The 21,781-nt window shown below is 33.2% G+C and overlaps 1 protein-coding gene across 1 annotated transcript; it reads right to left on the bottom strand.

Moving 5' to 3' along the window:
* Window positions 1–18,349: 18,349 nt before the first annotated feature.
* Window positions 18,350–21,175, bottom strand: LOC139862281 (PI-PLC X domain-containing protein At5g67130-like). The gene is made up of 8 exons (XM_071850855.1): window positions 21,056–21,175; window positions 20,853–20,978; window positions 20,624–20,761; window positions 19,705–19,803; window positions 19,304–19,607; window positions 18,985–19,208; window positions 18,796–18,882; window positions 18,350–18,698 (listed from the first exon to the last, which is right to left on the bottom strand). The coding sequence occupies exons 1-8, from the start codon at window positions 21,164–21,166 to the stop codon at window positions 18,522–18,524; spliced, it is 1,266 nt and encodes a 421-aa protein (XP_071706956.1). The 5' UTR covers window positions 21,167–21,175; the 3' UTR covers window positions 18,350–18,521.
* Between the last annotated feature and the right edge of the window lie 606 nt (window positions 21,176–21,781).

Below are 21,781 nucleotides of genomic sequence, written 5' to 3'. Positions count from 1 at the left end.
TATATGTAAAATAAGCGGTATTGTAAGTTTGTAAAATATTGTGTAAAAGTTTGAACGCGAAATATTATTATAATCAGTTTTTCATATAGAATTGTAGTAGTTGAATTGTATATTAGCTACTAAGTATGAACTTAACGGGTAGGTACTACCCGAATTTAAACTTATAAAACGCTAATATGAAGAAAAAGCTTTTATAAATGAGTTCATATTATGCTACGAAATACTATTAACTACTCTTAATATTCTGTATGATTAACTTGTTCCATTTAACTATTTTGAAGGAAATGGCACCGACTACTCGACACACCGTGAATATGAATGAAGAGGAATTCCGTACTTTTCTAGCTTCAAACATAGCCGCAGTACAGGCTGCGCTACATACCAACAATAACCTTGGATCTAGCAGTACAGGAAATCGTGTAGGATGCACCTACAAAGAATTCACTGCCTACAAACCTTTGGAATTTGATGGAACCGAAGGACCGATCGGATTGAAACGGTGGACCGAGAAGGTTGAATCAGTGTTTGCCATAAGTAAGTGTACTGAAGAGGACAAAGTGAAGTACGCTACGCATACCTTCACAGGTTCTGCGTTAACATGGTGGAATACCTATCTAGAGCAAGTGGGACAAGACGATGCGTACGCACTACCGTGGTCAGCATTCAAGCACTTGATGAACGAGAAGTACCGTCCCAGAACCGAGGTCAATAAGCTCAAGACAGAACTTAGAGGGTTACGAACCCAAGGATTTGATATTACCACGTACGAAAGACGATTCACAGAATTGTGCCTATTGTGTCCGGGAGCATTCGAAGATGAGGAAGAGAAGATCGACGCGTTTGTGAAAGGATTACCGGAAAGAATCCAAGAAGATATAAGTTCACACGAGCCCGCCTCCATACAACAGGCATGTAGAATGGCTCACAAAATAGTGAACCAGATTGAAGAAAGAATTAAAGAACAGACTGCTGAAGAGGCCAATGTGAAGCAAGTCAAAAGAAAGTGGGAGGAAAACGGTGATAAGAATCACCAATACAACAACAACAGTAATTACAACAATAATCGCAACAATTATCCCAACAATCGCAACATCAATCGCAACTACAACAAACGGCCCAACAACAACAACAACAACAACAACAGCTACAACAATCATCCCAACAACAATAATAACCGCAACAACAACAACAATCAGAAGCAGCTATGCCAAAGGTGTGAAAAGTATCACTCGGGGTTCTGCACCAAATTTTGCAACAAGTGTAAAAGAAATGGTCATAGCGTGACGAAGTGTGATGTCTACGGACCAGGGGTTAACAGAACGAAAGGAACAAATGGTGTCGGAACGAGTAATGGCGGAGCAAGTAGTGTCGGAGCAAGTTATGCCAATGCAGTTTGTTATAAATGTGGAAAATCGGGCCACATTATTAGAAATTGCCCGAACCAGGAGAACACGAATGGACAAGGCCGCGGAAGAATTTTCAATATTAATGCGGCAGAGGCACAGGAAGACCCGGAGCTTGTTACGGGTACATTTCTTATTGACAATAAATCTGCTTACGTTTTATTTGATTCGGGTGCGGATAGAAGCTATATGAGTAGAGATTTTTGTGCTAAATTAAGTTGTCCATTGACGCCTTTGGATAGTAAATTTTTACTCGAATTAGCAAATGGTAAATTAATTTCAGCAGATAATATATGTCGGAATCGAGAAATTAAACTGGTTAGCGAAACATTTAAGATTGATTTGATACCAGTAGAGTTAGGGAGTTTTGATGTGATAATCGATATGGACTGGTTGAAAGAAGTGAAAGCAGAGATCGTTTGTTACAAAAATGCAATTCGCATTATACGAGAAAAAGGAAAACCCTTAATGGTGTACGGAGAAAAGGGCAACACGAAGCTACATCTTATTAGTAATTTGAAGGCACAAAAACTAATAAGAAAAGGTTGCTATGCTGTTCTAGCACACGTCGAGAAAGTACAAACTGAAGAAAAGAGCATCAATGATGTTCCCATTGCAAAAGAATTTCCCGATGTATTTCTGAAAGAATTACCGGGATTACCCCCACATCGATCCGTTGAATTTCAAATAGATCTTGTACCAGGAGCTGCACCAATAGCTCGTGCTCCTTACAGACTCGCACCCAGCGAGATGAAAGAACTACAAAACCAATTACAAGAACTTTTAGAGCGTGGTTTCATTCGACCAAGCACATCACCGTGGGGAGCTCCTGTTTTGTTTGTCAAGAAGAAAGATGGTACATTCAGGTTGTGTATCGACTACCGAGAGTTGAACAAACTTACCATCAAGAACCGCTACCCACTACCGAGAATCGATGACTTATTTGATCAACTACAAGGCTCGTCTGTTTATTCAAAGATTGACTTACGTTCCGGGTATCATCAAATGCGGGTGAAAGAAGATGATATTCCAAAGACTGCTTTCAGAACACGTTACGGTCATTACGAGTTTATGGTCATGCCGTTTGGTTTAACTAATGCACCAGCTGTGTTCATGGACCTTATGAACCGAGTGTGTGGACCATACCTTGACAAGTTTGTCATTGTTTTCATTGATGACATACTTATTTACTCAAAGAATGACCAAGAACACGGTGAACATTTGAGAAAGGTGTTAGAAGTATTGAGGAAGGAAAAACTGTACGCTAAGTTTTCAAAGTGTGCATTTTGGTTAGAAGAAGTTCAATTCCTCGGTCACATAGTGAACAAAGAAGGTATTAAGGTGGATCCGGCAAAGATAGAAACTGTTGAAAAGTGGGAAACCCCGAAAACTCCGAAACACATACGCCAGTTTTTAGGACTAGCTGGTTACTACAGAAGGTTCATCCAAGACTTTTCCAGAATAGCAAAACCCTTGACTGCATTAACGCATAAAGGGAAGAAATTTGAATGGAATGATGAACAAGAGAAAGCGTTTCAGTTATTGAAGAAAAAGCTAACTACGGCACCTATATTGTCATTGCCTGAAGGGAATGATGATTTTGTGATTTATTGTGACGCATCAAAGCAAGGTCTCGGTTGTGTATTAATGCAACGAACGAAGGTGATTGCTTATGCGTCTAGACAATTGAAGATTCATGAACAAAATTATACGACGCATGATTTGGAATTAGGCGCGGTTGTTTTTGCATTAAAGACTTGGAGGCACTACTTATATGGGGTCAAAAGTATTATATATACCGACCACAAAAGTCTTCAACACATATTTAATCAGAAACAACTGAATATGAGGCAGCGTAGGTGGATTGAATTATTGAATGATTACGACTTTGAGATTCGTTACCACCCGGGGAAGGCAAATGTGGTAGCCGATGCCTTGAGCAGGAAGGACAGAGAACCCATTCGAGTAAAATCTATGAATATAATGATTCATAATAACCTTACTACTCAAATAAAGGAGGCGCAACAAGGAGTTTTAAAAGAGGGAAATTTAAAGGATGAAATACCCAAAGGATCGGAGAAGCATCTTAATATTCGGGAAGACGGAACCCGGTATAGGGCTGAAAGGATTTGGGTACCAAAATTTAGAGATATGAGAGAAATGGTACTTAGAGAAGCTCATAAAACCAGATACTCAATACATCCTGGAAGGGGAAGATGTACAAGGATCTCAAGAAACATTTTTGGTGGCCGGGTATGAAAGCCGATGTTGCTAAATATGTAGGAGAATGTTTGACGTGTTCTAAGGTCAAAGCTGAGCATCAGAAACCATCAGGTCTACTTCAACAACCCGAAATCCCGGAATGGAAATGGGAAAACATTACAATGGATTTCATCACTAAATTGCCAAGGACTGCAAGTGGTTTTGATACTATTTGGGTAATAGTTGATCGTCTCACCAAATCAGCACACTTCCTACCAATAAGAGAAGATGACAAGATGGAGAAGTTTGCACGACTGTATTTGAAGGAAGTCGTCTCCAGACATGGAATACCAATCTCTATTATCTCTGATAGGGATGGCAGATTTATTTCAAGATTCTGGCAGACATTACAGCAAGCATTAGGAACTCGTCTAGACATGAGTACTGCCTATCATCCACAAACTGATGGGCAGAGCGAAAGGACGATACAAACGCTTGAAGACATGCTACGAGCATGTGTTATTGATTTCAGAAACAGTTGGGATCGACATCTACCGTTAGCAGAATTTTCCTACAACAACAGCTACCATTCAAGCATTGAGATGGCGCCGTTTGAAGCACTTTATGGTAGAAAGTGCAGGTCTCCGATTTGTTGGAGTGAAGTGGGGGATAGACAGATTACGGGTCCGGAGATTATACAAGAAACTACCGAGAAGATCATCCAAATTCAACAACGGTTGAAAACCGCCCAAAGTCGACAAAAGAGCTACGCTGACATTAAAAGAAAAGATATAGAATTTGAAATTGGAGAGATGGTCATGCTTAAAGTTGCACCTTGGAAAGGCGTTGTTCGATTTGGTAAACGAGGGAAATTAAATCCAAGGTATATTGGACCATTCAAGATTATTGATCGTGTCGGACCAGTAGCTTACCGACTTGAGTTACCTCAACAACTCGCGGCTGTACATAACACTTTCCACGTCTCGAATTTGAAGAAATGTTTTGCTAAAGAAGATCTCACTATTCCGTTAGATGAAATCCAAATCAACGAAAAACTTCAATTCATCGAAGAACCCGTCGAAATAATGGATCGTGAGGTTAAAAGACTTAAGCAAAACAAGATACCAATTGTTAAGGTTCGATGGAATGCTCGTAGAGGACCCGAGTTCACCTGGGAGCATGAAGATCAGATGAAGAAGAAATACCCGCATCTATTTCCAGAAGATTCGTCAACACCTTCAACAGCTTAAAATTTCGGGACGAAATTTATTTAACGGGTAGGTACTGTAGTGACCCGAACTTTTCCATGTTTATATAAATTAATTAAGATTGATATTTACATGATTAAATGTTTCCAACATGTTAAGCAATCAAACTTGTTAAGACTTGATTAATTGAAATATGTTTCATATAGACAATTGACCACCCAAGTTGACCGGCGATTCACGAACGTTAAAACTTGTAAAAACGACATGATGATATATATATGGATATACATATGGTTAACATGAGATTATGATAAGTAAGTATCTCCATAAGTATATTAACAATGAGTTACATACATATAAACAAGACTACTAACTTAAGGATTTCGAAACGAGACATATATGTAACGATTATCGTTGTAACGACATTTAAATGAATATATATCATATTAAGATATATTAATATATCATAATATCATGATAATATAATAATTTAAAATCTCATTTGATATTATAAACATTGGGTTAACAACATTTAACAAGATCGTTAACCTAAAGGTTTCAAAACAACACTTACATGTAACGACTAACGATGACTTAACGACTCAGTTAAAATGTATATACATGTAGTGTTTTAATATGTATTTATACACTTTTGAAAGACTTCAATACACTTATCAAAATACTTCTACTTAACAAAAATGCTTACAATTACATCCTCGTTCAGTTTCATCAACAATTCTACTCGTATGCACCCGTATTCGTACTCGTACAATACACAGCTTTTAGATGTATGTACTATTGGTATATACACTCCAATGATCAGCTCTTAGCAGCCCATGTGAGTCACCTAACACATGTGGGAACCATCATTTGGCAACTAGCATGAAATATCTCATAAAATTACAAAAATATGAGTAATCATTCATGACTTATTTACATGAAAACAAAATTACATATCCTTTATATCTAATCCATACACCAACGACCAAAAACACCTACAAACACTTTCATTCTTCAATTTTATTCATCTAATTGATCTCTCTCAAGTTCTATCTTCAAGTTCTAAGTGTTCTTCATAAATTTCAAAAGTTCTAGTTTCATAAAATCAAGAATACTTTCAAGTTTGCTAGCTCACTTCCAATCTTGTAAGGTGATCATCCAACCTCAAGAAATCTTTGTTTCTTACAGTAGGTTATCATTCTAATACAATGTAATAATCATATTCAAACTTTGGTTCAATTTCTATAACTATAACAATCTTATTTCAAGTGATGATCTTACTTGAACTTGTTTTCGTGTCATGATTCTGCTTCAAGAACTTCGAGCCATCCAAGGATCCGTTGAAGCTAGATCCATTTTTCTCTTTTCCAGTAGGTTTATCCAAGGAACTTAAGGTAGTAATGATGTTCATAACATCATTCGATTCATACATATAAAGCTATCTTATTCGAAGGTTTAAACTTGTAATCACTAGAATATAGTTTAGTTAATTCTAAACTTGTTCGCAAACAAAAGTTAATCCTTCTAACTTGACTTTTAAAATCAACTAAACACATGTTCTATATCTATATGATATGCTAACTTAATGATTTAGAACCTGGAAACACGAAAAACACCGTAAAACCGGATTTACGCCGTCGTAGTAACACCGCGGGCTGTTTTGGGTTAGTTAATTAAAAACTATGATAAACTTTGATTTAAAAGTTGTTATTCTGAGAAAATGATTTTTATTATGAACATGAAACTATATCCAAAAATTATGGTTAAACTCAAAGTGGAAGTATGTTTTCTAAAATGGTCATCTAGACGTCGTTCTTTCGACTGAAATGACTACCTTTACAAAAATGACTTGTAACTTATTTTTCCGACTATAAACCTATACTTTTTCTGTTTAGATGCATAAAATAGAGTTCAATATGAAACCATAGCAATTTGATTCACTCAAAACGGATTTAAAATGAAGAAGTTATGGGTAAAACAAGATTGGATAATTTTTCTCATTTTAGCTACGTGAAAATTGGTAACAAGTCTATTCCAACCATAACTTAATCAACTTGTATTGTATATTATGTAATCTTGAGATACCATAGACACGTATACAATGTTTTGACCTATCATGTCGACACATCTATATATATTTCGGAACAACCATAGACACTCTATATGTGAATGTTGGAGTTAGCTATACAGGGTTGAGGTTGATTCCAAAATATATATAGTTTGAGTTGTGATCAATACTGAGATACGTATACACTGGGTCGTGGATTGATTCAAGATAATATTTATCGATTTATTTCTGTACATCTAACTGTGGACAACTAGTTGTAGGTTACTAACGAGGACAGCTGACTTAATAAACTTAAAACATCAAAATATATTAAAAGTGTTGTAAATATATTTTGAACATACTTTGACATATATGTATATATTGTTATAGGTTCGTGAATCAACCAGTGGCCAAGTCTTACTTCCCGACGAAGTAAAAATCTGTGAAAGTGAGTTATAGTCCCACTTTTAAAATCTAATATTTTTGGGATGAGAATACATGCAGGTTTTATAAATGATTTACAAAATAGACACAAGTACGTGAAACTACATTCTATGGTTGAATTATCGAAATCGAATATGCCCTTTTTTATTAAGTCTGGTAATCTAAGAATTAGGGAACAGACACCCTAATTGACGCGAATCCTAAAGATAGATCTATTGGGCCTAACAAACCCCATCCAAAGTACCGGATGCTTTAGTACTTCGAAATTTATATCATATCCGAAGGGTGTCCCGGAATGATGGGGATATTCTTATATATGCATCTTGTTAATGTCGGTTACCAGGTGTTCACCATATGAATGATTTTTATCTCTATGTATGGGATGTGTATTGAAATATGAAATCTTGTGGTCTATTATTATGATTTGATATATATAGGTTAAACCTATAACTCACCAACATTTTTGTTGACGTTTTAAGCATGTTTATTCTCAGGTGATTATTAAGAGCTTCCGCTGTCGCATACTTAAATAAGGACGAGATTTGGAGTCCATGTTTGTATGATATTGTGTAAAAACTGCATTCAAGAAACTTATTTTGTTGTAACATATTTGTATTGTAAACCATTATGTAATGGTCGTGTGTAAACAGGATATTTTAGATTATCATTATTTGATAATCTACGTAAAGGTTTTTGAAACCTTTATCTATGAAATAAAGGTTATGGTTTGTTTTAAAAATGAATGCAGTCTTTGAAAAATGTCTCATATAGAGGTCAAAACCTCGCAACGAAATCAATTAATATGGAACGTTTTTAATCAATAAGAACGGGACATTTCACGTTACTCCCGATAGGCCTACCCCCAATAATTAAGCATGCCGCAGCAATTAAAAATATCACTGTAGGGACTTAGTCGGACATAGCCGGGTATAGCATAGTTTAACAGTTTAGTACTTGTGTCTAAATTGTAAAAAGTAAAAACAGCATGTGTCTCACCCCAAGTAAAGTAAGTAAGTTTGCTAGCAATAAAGAAGGGCTATGAATTCACCTTAGTAAGTAGAGAGAGTGTTATTCCTCGAAATAAAGAGTTGAACGAGTGAGCAGGAAAGTCAACCTATTGACATTTAAGAGTAGTTAAGTGTTTTGCCCATGTTTAAGTTTAAGTATGTGTTTAAGTATAGTTTGTTTTACTAAGTTTCTATTCCTAGTAAGTTACTATTTTTATAAAGTTTCCATTTTTAGAAAGTTTCTTATTTTACTAAGTTTCTATGACTAGAGAGTTTCTACTTTTATCAGTGTTTTTCATTTTAGGATACTTGTCGTATTAGATAAGCTTCCAATCACCCCTTTCCCTTCGAATGGCTAATTTAGATCTAGGGGCTTGAGCCATAGGACCCTTTAAATCGGAAATCCAAACCCTCTGCCTAGAATCTCATAGAAACCATTCGTCAAGAAAGTTCGAAGATCTATACATCTCTAATACATATCCCAAAATATTTTTATGTTACAATATAAGTAGTAGGTTATAGGTGCTAGTAATAGTAACAGTGTATACATGTTATTTATTTTATTTTTAATTGCATATAATTTATAACATTATTTACATATTTCGGTAAAAATAATAACCGAAGCAAAAAGTAAAAAGTAAAAAGTAACAAGTGAAAAGTAAAAAAAATAAAAAGTAAGAAAAGAATACTTACTAGTAGTAATTCTTCAAAGAGAGAATGAGAGAAATTTTGGTGTGAGTTTGAATGAGAAATGAGGGGTATTTATACTTGAAAAAATTAGGTAAAAAGAATAAAATAATTAAAAGAAAAAGAAATATTTAATTCTTAATGGGATTTTAAAATTAAAAAGTATTAAATGTTAGGTCATGGGATAATGCACAAAATAAAATAATAAAAGTAGTTTTTCCATTAAAATTTTTAATTAAAAAGTAATTTATTTATTTATTTATTTATTTATTTCTTTATTTATTTTAAGGGTTTTTTTTATGTAAATAAACAAATTTATTTAATGTTTTTCCAAGAATATTTGTCAATAATATTTTATTTTTATTTTTTTTATTTTTGTTTTATTTAATTAATAAATACAAATTTTGCATAAAAATAATAAATAATTCAGTATTTTGTATTTTTAATAATAATTATGATTTTAATTATTAAACTATAGTTTTAGTAAGTTTGTAAATATTATTACATTTATATATAATTGGATTTATTATATAGTTAAATATATAATATATTAACTAAATAATAAAAGTGATACAAAGTTTATATACTTAGTTAAATTATGTCAAATTATATAAATTAATAATATATTATTTATTTAAGCGTACATTGTTGACTAAAAATTACTATTCGGTCAATATTTAATTGTATATAACTACCCTTAATACATATAGTCAGACATATAACCCTAGGGTTAATTCAGTAATTTAGAAGTCGAAAAGTGAGGGTTGTTACAGTACCTCCCCGTTAATAAAAACTTCGTCCCGAAGTTTTAGGTAGACTTCTCGGATGCATCAGCGGTTGAGAAGAGATGGGGATATTTCTGTTTCATTTGGTCTTCACGTTCCCAGGTATGTTCGGGGCCTTGCGTATTTTCCAAAGGATAGAATATTGTTTTGTTTCAAGCGTTTAAGTCATACAAACCATAATCTCTATAGGTTCTTCTACGAAGTGCATTTTATCATTAATGCAGAGATCATTCAAAATGATGATGTTATGCAAGTCATTTTAGTAAATTGGATACATGAAATGTGTTATGAATAATATTGAGCTCATTTAAAACCTTGAGCGTTTATGCTGCAATATTAGGCAGACAAAACAGAGAGGAGTTCATGAAAATCATAGTCATGAAATTTGATAGAGATCGTCATTCTTTATAACAAGAATGATGAATTAGAGTTTTATCGACATTAAATAATATGGATAAAGTAATTCGATTATTGAAAGAGTATAAACGAAGCTATCGTAAAAGAGTAAATGAGAAAATTAAATGTTTGCCTTAACTTTTGACGTAGTTACGATTGATTTCCGGATTTCAAGGAATTAAAGAAATCTTCGAAATCTTTATAAGATTTGATTTTCCGTTAATTACAGAAATTAGGATTTTCTTTAATTAAAGGCGGTGAATTGCCTCGATTGCTGTGTCTGGAATTTTTGCTATAAATTAGCTTCTTCCGTTTCATTATCTTCACCACTTATATACTTTCTTTCTCAATTCATACTTCCAAAAGTTTTGTTAATATGCTCAATCCAGTTCTTGTCTTTGACATTATATTGGTTATCGCCACAATCATCCTTCTTTTCCAACTCCCACCAGAGGAGTCTGTTTACTTCTACTATGCTCTAGAATTTATTGTGTTTTTAGTTCTCCCGTGTCTTTATATTGCTATACGCATTGATATACACGGTTTGTAATTTCAGTGTTGTTATCGGGATTTATATTTTCCCTTATATGTCGAAGCTTCATGCTTTTGTAAAGCAAGTAACGGTCCAGAATTCGTAGGTATAAAGTTTCGAATGATCATGATATTCAAAGCAGAAGGAAAGGTAATAGCACGATTTGATTTGTCATATTACCAGAATATCCAGAAAAGACCGAATTATCAAGAAAAATATTTTCTTGATATGTTTAGAGTTTAAATAGATAAGAGTCGTGTAACATGGCAAATGATGATTATAAAGTCTATGAATCATCATCTTCCATTAAAAATTTAGCATGACTTACTGTAATATAATCACGTAGGCCTGACGTCATTATATTATACTAACTCATGCTTCAATTCCCAACACTACTTCAAATCATTCATAATTTAAACTTGAACTTTACAGAATATAGAAACTAAAACAGTTTCCTTTATGATGTGATAAAGATATCGCAAAGAGATAATTAATTGCTGACAAGAATCATTATAAAGATATCTTCAGAAATATAGAGGATATTTATAACGAAAGATACAGTGATATCTCAGAATTTCTAAGTTCCAATGACGAGGAAAATTCTTTTGTTTCCTCTGCATTTAATGCTACCATATCTGAATCATTGGTTATCAATTCGAGATGGTTTCAAGAAATTTTATTTTTTTAGATGATTAACCGCTGATTGTAATCGTCAACGGATCTAATGGTTAACGAATAGGCGTTGTTGATGATAATTTCGGTGGTTTGATGTGATAATTCATCATAGAATACGAATGAATATAATTCATGAATGTAGTGATCTTTAGGAAGATAACACCTGCTAAAGCTTTACTTGAATTCTGGTATGTTAATTTTAGAATGTGTAATTAAATTTGTATGAAAATGATTGTGTATCACAGTGAAGGCAGTGAGTATAATTAATGATTTATGAATCGAAATTGAAGAATGTACAGTGTATTTATGTGAGATGTAAATATTTCTCGGGTATTACCTACCCGTTAAAATATTTTCACAATTAACAGTTTTTACAATCTTTATGAAGATATACATTCATATATGTATTCTTCAGATATAATCATGGATTTAATGAGTTAATATATATTAAACTCATTTGATTTGCGGTTTGGAACGAGAGTAAATAATCTCCAAAATCTTAGAGATTTCATAATTGTTGTGAAATATTTCGCTAATGAAGTTATGAATCAATACATTCATCGTTATACTTGATTTATTATGAAATGGAGTTTATTGTGCTGAAGCAGTGATTAACAATTGTTAAGTCATTAGCGAAGAGTGTACATCATAGCATATTAGTGATATGAATTAACCAAGTAGTACATACTAGTTGAGATTCTCACGTAATTGCTTAGTACGACAAGATTTATTATTGTTCCAAATCATATATATATATGGTATACATATATAATTCTTCACGAAGAATGAGTCAATACATCTTAACTCTTTATTGCTAATATTCCTTGGTATCTATGGGGCGTATCATGTTGATGTTTGAGGTACTGAGTGTGTTGTTGAGGCGGGGGATGCGAATGTTGTTGTTGATGAAGCTGATGCTGTTAGTGATGATGTTGATGGTACTAGTGGTGATGCTGGTTATGCTGCTGGTGCTGCTGCTGGTGTTCGTAGGTTTCGCACCAGATTTTCCAGAGCCACTACTCGAGTGCGAAGCTCGTTGACTTCTTCTATTATTCCGGGATGATTGGTGGTTGGAACAAGGGGGTGAATAAGATCTAGAATCTTTGATATTATATATTCGTGACGGGATACCCTGGAAAGAAGAGAGAAAATGGTGTTTCGGACTGGTTCGCCGGTAAGCGCTTCAGGTTCTTCGCCAAGAGGTGAATTCGGTTGGTGGAAGGGATCACCTTCTTCTTGTCTCCATTGATTGAGTCGGCTACGAACCCATCTCCAATTCATCCAGAATAGATGATGGCTGATTGGTTCGTTTGTTCCGGTTACGCTGCCGTGGGAGCTTGAAGAGTTTGAGAAATTCATATTATATGTTTGGAATAGGGTTTGATATGAAATGGGTATTGAATACCGAATGATATATTCGTCTCCTTGAATACGTATTTATAATAAAAAGATTTCCGTAATTTACGGAGGAAATTTAGGATAAGTGGTAGACAAAGTTTATAGACATGATAATATATGATAAGATATGATGTGTCATCCATTTATGTAATAATGGTGGTATGACGTGTTGAGATTTGTAACCAGATATTGATTAAAGAATTTCAATTCGTATACTGTGATAACCCAATAATATTTTTCGGTTCGCAAACCGATGCATAAAGGCAGAAGATACGTGAGTGTTTGAAGTAGTAGCAGGAGCTTGTGGACGAATCGTTATCTTCAATAACATATAGAAGTTTGATAAACTTGATAGGTCATAAGTTTGAAAAAAAAATTAAGTGGAATAAAGATGAATATGATATAAACGAAACACTTTATTTTATTAAGAACAAGGCTTTAAACAAGCCTTCTTATTACACGATTCGGGGATAGAAATAGTTTAAGGCCTAGCCTTTGCATAGATAGAAAATAACTAGGAAATATTAAGATTGAAGTAGTCTTCATATTTCTTCTTCTCGTCCTCAACCTCCTTCATAAACTTCTCAAACTTGTCATTCTTCTCCTTTTGTTCCTCATAAAGATACTCGATGTTATCATAAAGATTGGAAACATCATTGTTGATTACATGGTACTTGTGGTCCCTCATAGAAAGTTGATTATTCACGCGGTTTTCCTCCATCTTCAATCTAAATTCAACATCTTCTCTTAGGTAGGAGAGATATTGCTTCCCCCATCGGGCATTTCTTGTAAGGGTGCAAACCAAAGTCCCACATCGGTCATGGGATAAAACAAATGTATGTATATAATCTCTTTCTTTAGCTCAGCATTTTCCTTCATGAGCTTCTTGATCGCTAGGTCTTTTTCCTTCATTTGAGCATCGATCCTTGCAATATGGCGAATTAGGCCTTCGGTAGTTCTTCGCAGATTCATGATCTCGTACTTGACACCAACTTCATCGTAGGAAGGAGATCGGGATCTTTTCTTTGACGGGCCAGTTTCTTCAAGACGTTTCCTCTTGCCTTTATTTCTTGGGCTTGGATAGTATTGAGGAGACCCATGTGAATCAAGATTAGTATTTGGGCTATAATTTGGTGATGGAGGACCACCAAAGCCATAAGGTGGGCTTTGGACTGGTCTTTCAGTGAAAGATCTTTCAGTATCTTTTTCGGTTGGCTCGAAAAGATTCATTTTGTTCGCTTGATGAGAATTAGACATCCTAATATTAGGAAAGAGATTTTGATTAGAATCTTTAAGTCAAGTATATTAAAGCATAATCGTTAAGATTATGGAGCAATCCTAAGTGCTTTAATTCTAAGGCAGGAAAAGTTATAGTTTCCTATATTGCTAAGGCACCCTAGCTAACAAGTAAGGCACACATAAAAATGCAATCCTGGTTCTCTATAACAGCCTGGTTATGCTCTGATACCAATCTGTAACATCCTCCCAATAGGGTCTGGAAGGAAAGTCACTAATATCAAAACATACCAACATATTATAATAAACGAGAACAATACTAAATGATGAATTTAACTTTAATGAGTACGCAGCGGAAAATGAAATATCGTTACAATGACAGGAATAACAATATCATAAATGTTCACATGCAGAAGTAATAATGCGATATCTCTTGATCCTATGTCCAAGTAGCATCACATAAGCAGTAAGTATAAGAGCTTGAATCAAACAGTACCTGAGACAAAACATGCTAAAGTGTCAACCAAAAAGGTTGAGTGAAGTTCATAGGTTTAACAAAAAGTTTGTCGTTGTTTTAGACCACAAGATTTAGTTTGTAAAGTTGATCTCCCGCAGGATCAAAAAGTTATGCCAATGCGTGATATTTAGACTAAACGTTCAAGTTTGCCCATTGACAAGTTGTGTCTGTCCTTGTCGGTTTAATTTCATTATTAAGTAATACAATGACTTGGTCAAATGTATCGAGGACGTTACTCCCGATAGGCCTACCTCCAATAATTAAGCATGCCGCAGCAATTAAAAATATCACTGTAGGGACTTAGTCGGACATAGCCGGGTATAGCATAGTTTAACAGTTTAGTACTTGTGTCTAAATTGTAAAAAGTAAAAACAGCATGTGTCTCACCCCAAGTAAAGTAAGTAAGTTTGCTAGCAATAAAGAAGGGCTATGAATTCACCTTAGTAAGTAGAGAGAGTGTTATTCCTCGGAATAAAGAGTTGAACGAGTGAGCAGGAAAGTCAACCTATTGACATTTAAGAGTAGTTAAGTGTTTTGCCCATGTTTAAGTTTAAGTATGTGTTTAAGTATAGTTTGTTTTACTAAGTTTCTATTCCTAGTAAGTTACTATTTTTATAAAGTTTCCATTTTTAGAAAGTTTCTTATTTTACTAAGTTTCTATGATTAGAGAGTTTCTACTTTTATCAGTGTTTTCCATTTTAGGATACTTGTCGTATTAGATAAGCTTCCAATCACCCCTTTCCCTTCGAATGGCTAATTTAGATCTAGGGGCTTGAGCCATAGGACCCTTTAAATCGGAAATCCAAACCCTCTGCCTAGAATCTCATAGAAACCATTCGTCAAGAAAGTTCGAAGATCTATACATCTCTAATACATATCCCAAAATGTTTTTATGTTACAATATAAGTAGTAGGTTATAGGTGCTAGTAATAGTAATAGTGTATACATGTTATTTATTTTATTTTTAATTGCATATAATTTATAACATTATTTACATATTTCGGTAAAAATAATAACCGAAGTAAAAAGTAAAAAGTAAAAAGTAAAAAGTGAAAAGTAAAAAAAATAAAAAGTAAGAAAAGAATACTTACTAGTAGTAATTCTTCAAAGAGAGAATGAGAGAAATTTTGGTGTGAGTTTGAATGAGAAATGAGAGGTATTTATACTTGAAAAAATTAGGTAAAAAGAATAAAATAATTAAAAGAAAAAGAAATATTTAATTCTTAATGGGATTTTAAAATTAAAAAGTATTAAATGTTAGGTCATGGGATAATGCACAAAATAAAATAAAAAAAGTAGTTTTTCCATTAAAATTTTTAATTAAAAAGTAATTTATTTATTTATTTATTTATTTATTTTAAGGATTTTTTTATGTAAATAAACAAATTTATTTAATGTTTTTCCAAGAATATTTGTCAATAATATTTTATTTTTATTTTTTTTATTTTTGTTTTATTTAATTAATAAATACAAATTTTGCATAAAAATATTAAATAATTTGGTATTTTGTATTTTTAATAATAATTATGATTTTAATTATTAAACTATAGTTTTAGTAAGTTTGTAAATATTATTACATTTATATATAATTAGATTTATTATATAGTTAAATATATAATACATTAACTAAATAATAAAAGTGATACAAAGTTTATATACTTAGTTAAATTATGTCAAATTATATAAATTAATAATATATTATTTATTTAAGCGTACATTGTTGACTAAAAATTACTATTCGGTCAATATTTAATTGTATATAACAACCCTTAATACATATAGTCAGACATATAACCCTAGGGTTAATTCAGTAATTTAGAAGTCGAAAAGTGAGGGTTGTTACATCTTCATCGACTGTATCGTATATTGGCTCATCGATTTTGATCTGGTAGCGTTGAGCACCACTTTCGCCGGCGCCGCCTTCTCTTAGGGTTTTGAGTTTGCGAAGTGCTTCGGCTCGTTTCTCTGCTTCTATTATTGATCTGGTTTTCCTCTTTTGTCTAGGGTGATCGTCTTCCATATTTGATTTCGCACTAACTTTACGTGATGAGTGATTGATTCGGCGATAGATCTATAGCGGGAAGTGAAAACAATGTTTTGGCGCCAATAATATATCGGCCAAAACCCGTCGTAATTGATCCTGGTTAATACTTGACCCGCACATAATAATTGGTTTTGCTTGATACTTGACCCGTACATAGGAATTGGTTACTTGATACTTGACCCGTACATAAGAATTGGTTGCTTGAGGTTGCATACATATTATTATTATTATTATTATTATTATTATTATTATTATTATTATTATTATTATTATTATTATTATTATTATTATTATTATTATTATTATTATTATTATTATTATTATTATTATTATTATTATTATTATTATTATTATTATTATGCTCATTAATTAATTAGAGTAGTTTACTATGTATATATTCAATTTAATTTTAATTTAATCTTATAAGATGGATTATTTTTAAAAGCAATTCTCATACTTGTTGTTAAAGTGGATACAACTTTTATACGTTTCACTTATATAGTTATATAGTTTAAGTGACGGCATAAAACTATACACTATTTATATGGAAAATGTTAATAACAATTCTAATGATTGTTTTTAAGAAGTAAAAAAGTAAAAAGATAAAAGGTAGAAGGTTTTTTCCGTTCAGGGTACTCGAGAGGTCGAGTAATTCAACTTCATACTTTGATGTACGCAGCCTAGCAAGATTACTAACTGGTTGTTTTCAACACTTCTCTAGCCACAATAAAATATTCGTCTGATTCGAATCTGAAACATTTTGCAAGGAACTCATGACCCAATCACTTGACTATTTTAAGAAGTAATTTGTGTAAAAAATTGTGATATATTCTGTTAGTTAACGTTAATTTTTTTTTCCCTAGAAAGTGAATGGTTATTAAATATTTACAACCTTAGTATGGATGTAATGATTCCTTATAAATAGAGCATTTAGGGACATTCCCTATCTTGAGCCTCACTAACTGAACTTCTCTTTTTCACGTCAGCGCCACATCACCACAAAGCCATTTAACATTCCTTTAAAACCACTTGTATCAATGGCAAGAAACGCCTGTTTCTTGCCTAGTCATCACAACGAAACACCAATTTTTCAAGTAGTGAGGCGGCACTTTTGGACATTTCTTGAGCGTTTGTTGAAAAGAGACGATAAAGAAACATCCGTTTCTTGTTTCATTTCTTTTTTTATTATTTTAAAAATATTATTTTCAACCCCTTTTAATATTTAACTCAATTATAATTTAACACATCGTCACAATAATCTTAACTAACACAAAAAAGAAACACCAACACTACTCCACTCAATAAAGAAACACGTCCTACTCATCCAAAAGTGCAAAAAAGCAAGTGACACGAGCAATAAATGACTTAACCAATACAAGTGATCTAACTAACCACTCATTATCTTACACTCCCGCCTCAAACTTTAAACTATTAAAAATATATTATGTACAACTTATTAAACCCGATGTACACACTCAAAACATAACAGGTATGCTTTTTTGAATAAAAAAAGATATGTGGTCCCACCCTTCTCTCGCTATCACCCGTTGCAGGGTTGGCTAACCACTCTTTTGGTCATCTGCTACTTATCATGGTCATCTGATGACTTTCGAAATTCCCTCTCACTAACAAGAGATAGGGAAAGACCTTAGGGATAAAGGCTTTCTAGAGATTTTTAGTAGAAGTAAAAATCTTCAAATGTCAAAAATCCTCAAATTTATTCTTAACATTATATCATTATATAAATTCTCATGTATTCACAAGTACATTTAAACCCTGATATATCACATGACTGTTCTCAATGGTAATACACTTTTAATGCTACTTATTTTCATTAGTCTTACAAACAAATACTCTATCCACTTAAACAACTAAGCAGCATATGGTAAACATGAACATACATATATACACACAATTACAGATCATCACAAATCAATAACCTATGATACTAGCAACATCAATGTAGTAACAAAAGCTACATAGAACCACTGTCGTTGACCAGCTGCTTGAATCGAGAAACCAGATCCAAAACCTCCAAATGATCCGTCAGACGGAAGCTGTGCAGGTGGCGGAGGTGAAAGAACAGGAATATCACACATCCCAAATGTTGCATTCACCTAAACAAACCTTATTCATTAGATATATGTATATCTAGTAATTATGATTATATATAATCAATCAATGTATGAAAACCAATTAATACAAATGAAATACCCTGCAATATGCAATGTTGGGACATCCACATGTCAGATGTCCATTGGCTACATCGACTGCTTCTGCCGCTCCTCCGCCATCGCTTCTCTATAACAGAGCACCATTAAAATTCATTAAATACTCGATAATTCATCCATCTCAAAAAAGTGTCAAAGTAGTTATCAACAAAACATGTGAATAAGTTGATACCTGATAAAAATCAACAGCTATATAATTTGGCCAACGTCCACTAGCTGCTTTTTGACACGTGTTCATCATCGATATTAGTGCAGCAGAGTTATCGATACAAGCTCCCGTTACATTAGGATTAGTTTCGAAATAGTTTTGAAGAACCAAAGATCGAGACTTTGTGTTCATCGCAGAAGATTCAGATCGCCTAGGACATGAACCAGCAACTAGACCCTCATTTCCATCTGTTACCATATTACAAAATTATAACATTTATTATTTTTTCACATATAATATAATATGTAGCAAATTATAGACAAGACTATTTATTTAAACCTACATTGATTTTCTACTACGAATGACCATTCATAAGCGATACCCTCGGATGCTTCTTTACCAGATTTGGAGGTGAAGACAACGAGCCGTTGATTTTTGCTGACCATATCGGTGATTGTGGGCCAGTCTCCACCGTTACGAGGCATCCGACTTAAAGGAAACATGTATTTTGTGAGTCCGGATGCATTAAGGATGTTGGTCAGTCCATTTGGGGATGTCACATAATCCTCTATGAAAAAAGTGACAATTTCAGTTGGGTTTGATTCTAAGAACTTTTGTACTTCTCTTAGCACATTGATGGCTGGTTGCTATAATGTAAAACAGCAAAGAGCAACTAGTTATTACATATATATAAAATATAAAAGATATTACCTCAAAAGATAATTTAATTAAAGGGATGCTTACATATGCAGTGATATTGTAGCATTTGCCACCAGCAGAGTGACACATCCAGATATCGTTATTGAAGTCATACATATCCAACATTAGCCCTCGAACCCCATTCTACATTGACCACAATTATACATATGATATATCATTCATGACTTTAGCATGCAATTGTATTGTATTTATAAGGAGTAATTTGCAAGAAACTTGCTAGTCTATGAAATTTAAGCCAATATCCAGGAAAATAACGTAAATTATCAAAAGGACTAATACATATAATATGACTTTTTCCAAGAAACTTCAAAAGGATTAGATTCTTTTATTATTATACAAAAATGCTTATGATTTAAGAAACTTCAAAATTGAGGTAATATTATTCACATGACACTCACGTCATCGCCACCTAGACACCACTTATAACCTACATTACTTTTATCGGAAATTTTAGTAACTTATGTTACCTTTTTGGGTTATTTGATGATCATTGAACTGTCATACATCTTTTGATTGAAATTTCTCTTTATAGTCTAAATTAAAATTTAGAGTAAAGTGCGACTTTTATTTTAGTAATAGTGAATTACATATTTCGTTATAAACTCGATTAGAACTAAAATTAGCCGATAAATTAAGTACCTAGAAAGTTTGAATGGTTAATTAGACCAAGTCATTGGTAGCAATTTGTACAAATGTGACTATGTCTAGAATATTACTTGACTATGATACCGTTGAATTATGATTACAAATTACAATTAGTCAAAGTCTATAACGAGCAACCGTCCACCCTGGTGTATACGGTTAGAAAGCAGAAGTTACCAAATCATAATTTGTTATTTCATGTATGTTTCAAATATTAACATACCGAAACAAACCAACAGGACATAGCGATAAATTATTATTTTTTCTAATTAATTTAGGATATTGGTTTCAAATTACTTACGCGTAACTGAGTGGCAACATCATCTTCCTGGTTGGCCGGTCCAAGGACGGGAGTACCAGAAGGTGATTTTGAACCAGAAAGTGCAAACGAATTATGAGTCGTTAACCATGAATAGCGATTAAATGGTAGCCCGTTCACCTAATACAGAGAAAACACAAAATCTTTTTTAAAAATCGTAATCGTAATTTGTATTGTAATAGAAATAAAACAAGCATATATAATTGATAACCTTTGAAGTAGGACTGATGGGTTGTATACGTGTGCAACGAGGGCGGGTGTTGCCACTCGCTGGACACGTTCCACAACGCAACCCGTTGTCGCATTTGCTGTTGTGTGTGTCACATGTTTCTCCGATCTGCGTATAAAATATGCAAGAACTAGAAATGATTATGTAATTATGAGATTGATGAAGAAGATTTAAAAATAACGGACCTTAAGAGATGATGATAATTGAAATTGGAATTGGAATATACAAATGAATGTTATTAAGGAAAATAAAATATTGAGGACGAGGATTGAATTATTGTGATCGTATCTTGGCATTTGGAGCCTTGTTCTTCGGCAAGATATTTGATTATTATGGATGGAGAGACAGAAGCGGGCGGTTATATTGGTTACGATTGCTTTTCAAAATTCTTTTTTCTGACCATCTTAAAGTTACTTTCCTTATTTAGAGTATTTAGTTTACGAGTGATTTATTTACTTTGACTTTTGTTTGTTTTTTCCTTAAAAAATAACAAATACTATATTTTTTTTGGAAAAAAACGTTGGATCCAAAGATCATAAGAGTACAAACGATTACAAAGGCCATCCAAACAACCGACACAAGTGGGAAAAACAAAAGAAACCTAACCAAACGGTCCACCAACATGGCGAAAAAACACGTTTACAAGGAATCTAAATTAACAAAAGGACAACCAACTAAACGAAAGTACAAACAGAGAAATAAAAAACAGTCAAAGGAGTATATTACTAAGAACTTTCGTCTAAAATTAAAAACAACTTTACTCATACAAACATCTGAGACTAGAAAACACCACTATGTGAGCAACCGCTATCTGCAATCGAGTCTAACATAACTACTCATTGCAAACTAGAGATGAAAATGGTCACCCGATTCATTCTATCTATCTGATCCACCCGACTATTGATGGATGT

This window comes from Rutidosis leptorrhynchoides, chromosome 8, assembly GCF_046630445.1.
Source record: "Rutidosis leptorrhynchoides isolate AG116_Rl617_1_P2 chromosome 8, CSIRO_AGI_Rlap_v1, whole genome shotgun sequence".
Taxonomy (NCBI): Eukaryota; Viridiplantae; Streptophyta; class Magnoliopsida; order Asterales; family Asteraceae; genus Rutidosis; species Rutidosis leptorrhynchoides.
Note: the sequence above shows the minus strand (reverse complement) of the source record. Positions and strands in the feature narration are given on the sequence as shown.

Excerpts from the sequence above, each read along its gene's own strand:
- LOC139862281 (XM_071850855.1), bottom strand. The coding sequence starts at position 21,166 with ATGCCAAGATACGATCACAATAATTCAATCCTCGTCCTCAATATTTTA. Across the intron at positions 20,979-21,055 it reads AATTATCATCATCTCTTAAG|ATCGGAGAAACATGTGACAC; the intron begins GTCCGTTATTTT and ends TTTTATACGCAG. Across the intron at positions 18,699-18,795 it reads CCAACATTGCATATTGCAGG|GTGAATGCAACATTTGGGAT; the intron begins GTATTTCATTTG and ends AGGTTTGTTTAG.